The sequence below is a fragment of the Ornithodoros turicata genome, unplaced genomic scaffold, assembly GCF_037126465.1.
Source record: "Ornithodoros turicata isolate Travis unplaced genomic scaffold, ASM3712646v1 Chromosome86, whole genome shotgun sequence".
Lineage (NCBI taxonomy): Eukaryota > Metazoa > Arthropoda > Arachnida > Ixodida > Argasidae > Ornithodoros > Ornithodoros turicata.
In genome coordinates this window covers 200,882-207,435 of record NW_026999394.1, presented here as the reverse complement: position 1 = coordinate 207,435, position 6,554 = coordinate 200,882, and the positions used below count along the sequence as shown (strand labels likewise).

Below are 6,554 nucleotides of genomic sequence, written 5' to 3'. Positions count from 1 at the left end.
CTGTTCTTCAGCTGTTCCGCTGTTGAACAGCTTTTTCTTTTCCTTTTCTTTCTTTCTTCTCTTCTTTTTTTTTTTTTCTTGGGGCACACAAGGACGGGTATAATTTGCGTGAATGTAGAGTAACGACCGGAGTAACGCGTTACTTTTCTACTCGCTACTCAATCACATTTGGAGTCGAGTAATTGGTAACGGTAATCAATTAGCTTTTGCGTAGAAGTAACGGTAACGGTAATCAATTACTTTTGTCGAGTAACGGGCACAAGACTGCTTGAGGGGCCATTTTTTGTCGACCATTTTTTTCTACACCCGTACGCATGGTATCCACCACATGCGAAATCATTATTCAGCATGAAACGGACGTAATCTTTAAATTTCCTTATCAACTTAGCTTATCTTGCTACAATTTACCTAGACGTTTCGTGTCCTCCGTTGCTTTCCATGCTGGAGCAGCGCTCACATTATTTTATGCCCTCTAAACGTGTGCAGCTTCGACATTATTGAAATGTTTCTTCCTGGTTTTCTTTTAAATAATCAATCAATCAATTATTGAAATGTGTTCGGTTTGGAAGAAACATCAATGCGATTAGGAATTCGAACGTTGAATTGCATGTTTGATTCGGAATTCAAACAGAATATACGACTACTCGCTTCGGTTGACCTTTCCTTTTTTCCCTTTTTCTTTAATTCATCTTCATATCCCCCCCCCCCCCCCCGTGTTTATTCACACTGTAGCAAAAAGCCGGCGTCCAAAGTGAACAATCCCACGCGCATCAATATTGGATGTCCCTCAGGGGACATTTTTTGTGTGCACATTTCTTCCAGCTGATAATTTTTTCAGTGGCATTTTGATTATTTGGGGGTGGGGGCATTTTTTCCTAAAACCCTGCACCGGAGCAACTAATAACAAAAGCAGTGCCGATTTTCATACTCAGTGCAATTAAAAACTTGTATGCTTTCAAAGACAGCACCATATAAAAGTAGGATACATGGTCCTTTCACCGAAAAATTGGCGGCCACTGTGCACAGAAAACAAACAAGGGTGATCGACATAGCTGCAGACTTGCCTGCCGGAAAACTTGCATTGCCATACCGATCAGGTCGGAAAAACCCTAGGCAGGGAACAGACTGGGAGATTGCGACACACATACTATCTCCAACAATCCCAAACAGCAGACGCTTTTGTCATTCCCTTACCTAATCTCCCATAAAGAGCTGTTTCAAAGACTTCATCAGAGGGAATGGAACCTTTCAGGAAAGGGAATCTAGGATAGGGTGTTGGATTTACGCTGCTGTGTGGCGGAGGGATTCTTTGTACCCCTTTATCCCGCGATATGGCGCCACAGGAAGGCGCAAAATGCAGCGCGTTACCAACCTTCACATTTTATCATATATCGAGAGAACAGATAATCGGATGTGGATGATCCTCTGTTAAAATGCTCTGGAAAGATTTTTGCTTTGCCGCTCCAGGAAAATTTCCGCATAGGTCTCTTAGTTTTTTTATCAGAGCGTGTCAAAGCTTGAGTATCCAATTTTGGTAATTTTTTGTACTTCAATAACGCGTTTAGAAAAATGTCTTGAGAAAAGCAATATTTTTTCCTGAAGCGACAAAGCGCATTTCCGAATACTATCCAACAATACCAGTCTCGTGAAAATCGGTTCATTATTTACCGAAAGAGACTGCAAAGTTTGTCCCATAGAAAATACATGGGGCCGCCGGAGGTGGTATCCCCTCTTAAACCTTGGAGCAGGCTTTTTCATCTTTCTTGGTCCAGCGGATCGAGTCTTCGTATGGAAAGTCTATGTAGAATAAATTTCCCCGCTTTCGATACCGTACACACTCCAAGTGACCTAGTACGCGGAAAGGCTTCACGCATACAGCAGACTAGCTGCCACCCGTCGAAGAAATGGAGCCTACCTTCCTACAGAAAGCCTGCACAACTCAATGCACGCTTACCGCAGAAAATATGCAGTCTCTAAAGCGCCCCAGAACTCACGCTGGCTCGAAGCATTCAGCTTACTTTTTTGGTCATCCATGCCTCCAGCAAGCACCCTTCTACGGGGTGTGCATGTTATTTTGCTAAAAACAACGCAGTGGGCCTTGCTATATTTTCAGCACTGCATCCGACAAGCTGTTGGTGCGAACTACCACCCAAAGTATTTATTTGCACATTGTACACAGCAGCTTCATGGGGTGCCCTTGTTGAGCTTCTGAAGCATGGCACTGAGGCTTCTTTTCACCAGGTAGTCCGCGCACTTGAATGGAGCGCACGTGTGCTCTGCAATAGAAACAGCGAATGATCCACGGAAAGGAATTTACATCTTTTAAGCACGTATTCATGCCTACCTAACGGTTTAGACGACATAAATCGTGAACGGCTGTTTTACTGTTTACACGTTGTACGTCCCTGGTTAATATCCATATCGTACATACGGTGCGGATAAAGTGGTGTATAGGGGTAATAGGGAGGACGCTGGACAAAAAAGGCTTGCGGTGCCTAAGGACTGATTCCTAATAATTTCAGCGACCCTGTTTTTCTCCTTTTGGTTCTCGGACTCCTTTCCATGACACATTGCAGTTTTTGCACATCTCAGTGGGGGGGGGGGGGCGCAACGGCCTTGGCAAAAAGTAGGTGAAAGTCTTTCCTGAGCACAGTCAGCGCCCAAGATATGCCGAACACAGCCTCCGTCTTGAATTGTCTGCAGCGGTTAAACTATTCATTAACAAAAGTCTTATGTCGCGGGACACTTCCATGCGTCGTCATAGCATCTCGTGCTCTGTGGAGAATAATCATTGACGCGAGTTACGATGGGTTTTGGATTGAGGTATTTGTTTCACAAGTCTCTTCCCCTTGCCATAAGCGGCACTGTTATACGAACACCTCGGTGCTCCTTTTGAATGCGGACTGCCACTTTGGACAGTATACGACGGGTACGCTTTTGCTGGGAAGTGTGATGCACGGCAAAGAAGCGCATACCCAAGATAGCTGTCACACGGTTCTCGTCGAGGGCAGGCCTTGGGTCCTTGTTCTTGTGGCTGTTGGACTGTTTACCAAAAAGTGATCGGTTTTTTAGCTCTTCATCTGTAAAAAGTACACGAGTGAGAGCACGGGCAAACTTGCTGGGAGAATCCTTGTAGGATTCCTGTAGCCTTGTAAGCGTCGCGCTGGACACGTACACGCCGCTTCCCAGGTCTACCTGTCGTCAAGAAAATTAAAAGAAAATTAAACTGCATGTTCACACAGCTGTTACAGAAAGAGACTAAATAACGGGCAGACACCGCACGCATGTTTGACATGGATTGTGCCACATCCAGTACGTCCCTAATAATTGGGCACGCACGGTCACTCCGCTTTGTGAACGACTAAGCATTTTGCAGCTTCTAATGTCCTGCCCGCGTGCCCGAAGCAGAGTCGTCTTACCCGACTCAGAAAAAATAAAGCCCAGCACGACAGTGCCCGATGAAGACTGGGCCTTACCCGACCAGGACCCCGCAGGTCTGCAAAAAATGCGTACTGGAACATGATAAAAATTCACAAATACAACACCGCAGTGATTGCAATGTTTCAAGTGACTTAAGACCTAGATGTCAGCTAGGACATTCCCCGACACTGTCGAATCCTGGTGCAATGAATCGCGGTGGCAACAACGCCGACCTGACAGCCATGTGACACCTAGCCGGACATTCAACTCGTGCCGATTCTGTGACCGCAAATAATTCTTGATTCCAGCCTGCACAGGTATAGTGCTCGAATAGCTTCTACGTGCGCTTCACTGGGGCTCGACCTGGGATACCAACGCCGCTATAACGAAAACACATTTCGTCGAGATATGATACGTTCAGTTCGTTCCACTCATTCATATACAAGGTGCCCACGCTAAATGTGAACATAATTTCTAACAAAAATCGTTGTCATAGGCAACGATAAGTTCCGATAGGCTGATAAGTTCCCTGTGATGCTTGTGCAAGAAACGCGTGGATCTTGCAAGGCGGCACATGTTTGCAACACAAGTCTTCAAGCAACGACACCAGTTTCCCGCGACAGGTCGCTTAATGAGAAATGTTGTGCACATTTAGTTTCGACACCGTGCGTATGCGAAATGTAGTAGGTGTCACTGCTATATTGTAGCAGGAAGGACACGGTGAAGAAAACAAAAAACAGTACGTATGCTTGTGAGCGGATGTGACTAGGGCGCCCAGCTACGAATTCGTCAGCGCTCACCCGGTTCGGCTCCAGCACAGGACGTTCCTCCTGAGAAGCCTTCATCTTTCTGACAATTCGCTCGAGTGTTTTCACGGTCTTCTGGATGTCTGGGGAGTCAGAAATATGTAAAACAGTCAGCGAAAACCAGCAGATCGTGATGCACTCTTGTATACCCATCGTGTTTTCCAGATCCTCTATATTACGTTTCAGGTCATCATTCGCCCGCTGCAGTTGCTTTATTTGTTCTTCATGACCACAGCAGCCACTCGCCTGTGACAGGGCAGAATAGGTTTTAAAGCTAGGGCCAAGCGACGACGCAATCATTGGGATGACTCACGGAATTATGGATAGTCACACATTCATTGCCATGCAATCAGTTAATTTGTAATGCACCCATCACGATTTGCTGTTCTAAAAAAAAATATGTGCTTTGAGCCAGTCACCTGTGACATGTTCTTGCATGCTCGTGCGGCGAGGCGGTTCCGTCTTCTCTCATGGTTGCCTGGGTCTCCTGGAACATTGTGTGTATATGACGATGTTCAGAATCCCACACGTTTTTTCAAGGCGGCAAGTCTCGCATTTTACCGAAACAAATCGGAGCGCATGCGCCGGCAAAAATGTTTGCCTTCGTGTTAGCAATATTGCTGAACTTGATAAAGCTCGCGCCAATCTAAATTAAATTCAAGCAGGCGATCGGCAACGGTAGCTGACCGCAAAGCGATAACGTGCGAAATAAGAAAACAGACATTACCCGCAGCAATCAAATGTGCCTTTGCCGGCGGCTCCCCGCTCTTCCAAGTAATTTCAAAGGTGCGTCCGACGAGTGACTCCACGATTGGTGGGTCATTCATTATTTCAGTTGCTGTCTGAATATCAGTCACCTTGCGCGTCGGGTAGACATCCCATGCTTCAGCTGTTGTCCATTTTACCAATATGTGCGTCATTTTAAAAACCAAAGCCGTCAACGCTGTTTCAACGATTTGACGAAGTGGAAGCAACAAGGAGGATACAGTTTCTTCAGCTTTCGGCGCCAGGGCTGCGCACAAAAGGAAAGGCTGGCGGATGATATGATAAATGTGATAGCGACGGGATAAGCACATGCCGGAAGATATGTGATGCAAAAAAAAAAAAAACTGAGAAAAACAGATAGGCCAGGGCCAAGGCTGCGCTGGGTTGACTGTCAAAGCAGTCGCATTGACCTTGACCGCTGTTCTTCACATCCTTGCTCGCGAAGCAGTTCACTTCTTTTATTATAGCGGATTGACATTGGTTTATGCTGTGCGTCGGCTACCCCTTTTGCTGTCGGAATAATCACGAACGGGTTCAGAGATATTTCACGCTATGAGTGTCGCAGTCTGTGACTACCGCGTCCTCCGCTGTAGAGGAGGTGCCCGGCCCGGCCTGATTATGCCAAAAAGGTATCGACAATGGCTGTTCGATCCCAATACACCGAAACCACGCAGTTCAGGCATTCCAAACAGGCGGAATGTTCACGTCAGGGGCACGACGCCGGAGAACACGCTGAGGCTCCCGAGGATGATCGAGGTCCGGACCACGTAGCGCCATCAGACGACCCTCCCCAACAACACACTGTCATCCCAGTGAAATCCTAAGAGCATCATGCATTGACGGGGGTGACATCCCCAGGATGGGGAATCTGATTCTCAAATCATCCTCAACATGTCAGTTTGGCACTATATAGCGTCCCCATGGTATCCTCAGATCATCCACAGATCCTACGTGAGGACCTCTCGAGAACAGTGCTAGAGCATTTCTAGGATGCACCATTTTTTTAATATTCATATCCCTTTTTCAGTATGCACACTTATAAAATAGCCTCGTCAGAGAATCTATATCACTGTTTTTTTTTTATTGCGCAGAAAACAGTCGCATACTGACTCCATGCATCTTAGCAGCGGTTTAAAAAGAAAGCAGATAGAAATATAAAAGACGCGGAGAAAAGTCTGAGAAACTCACTCCGAAAGGCGAAAGAAAAATTCTTTCCCAGAACAGCAACGCAAGCGGTACTGCCCGGCAACCTTGTTATCGAAACCGATACTGTTCATTGCTTATTACGTGACCCTCCGTAAATTCGAGAGCCATGCTCGTCTGCGACACAAAGCAGAGGGTGAGCTGTCCATGTTTCCTTCGATTACGCGAAGAAAAACTACTAAAAGCGAGGAATTGATTGACGTATTAGCTCTGCATCACTGCAAAGCCTATGTTTCTTACTCATTTTCGTTTGAGACATTCAGGCAGGACCTTTGCAAGTCAAAAGCAGTATAACAGAATCGCGCGTTTCTGTCATTTCCACGAGAAATGCTCCATGTATCATAGACAGCCATCCTTTTC

The 6,554-nt window shown here is 46.1% G+C and overlaps 1 protein-coding gene across 1 annotated transcript; it reads right to left on the bottom strand.

The window, feature by feature from the left end:
* Nucleotides 1-2,184: 2,184 nt before the first annotated feature.
* On the bottom strand, nt 2,185-5,412 carry LOC135374604 (uncharacterized). Its single transcript, XM_064607541.1, has 4 exons — nt 4,376-5,412; nt 4,221-4,309; nt 2,874-3,195; nt 2,185-2,276 (listed from the first exon to the last, which is right to left on the bottom strand). The coding sequence occupies exons 1-4, from the start codon at nt 4,524-4,526 to the stop codon at nt 2,185-2,187; spliced, it is 654 nt and encodes a 217-aa protein (XP_064463611.1). The 5' UTR covers nt 4,527-5,412.
* Nucleotides 5,413-6,554: the final 1,142 nt, after the last annotated feature.

Coding starts and splice junctions, on each gene's coding strand:
- LOC135374604 (XM_064607541.1), bottom strand. CDS start 4,526: ATGATTGCGTCGTCGCTTGGCCCTAGCTTTAAAACCTATTCTGCCCTG. Junction 3,196..4,220: donor CTGTGCTGGAGCCGAACCGG/GTGAGCGCTGAC, acceptor TCTTGACGACAG/GTAGACCTGGGAAGCGGCGT. Junction 2,277..2,873: donor AAAGGAGCACCGAGGTGTTC/GTATAACAGTGC, acceptor TTTCTATTGCAG/AGCACACGTGCGCTCCATTC.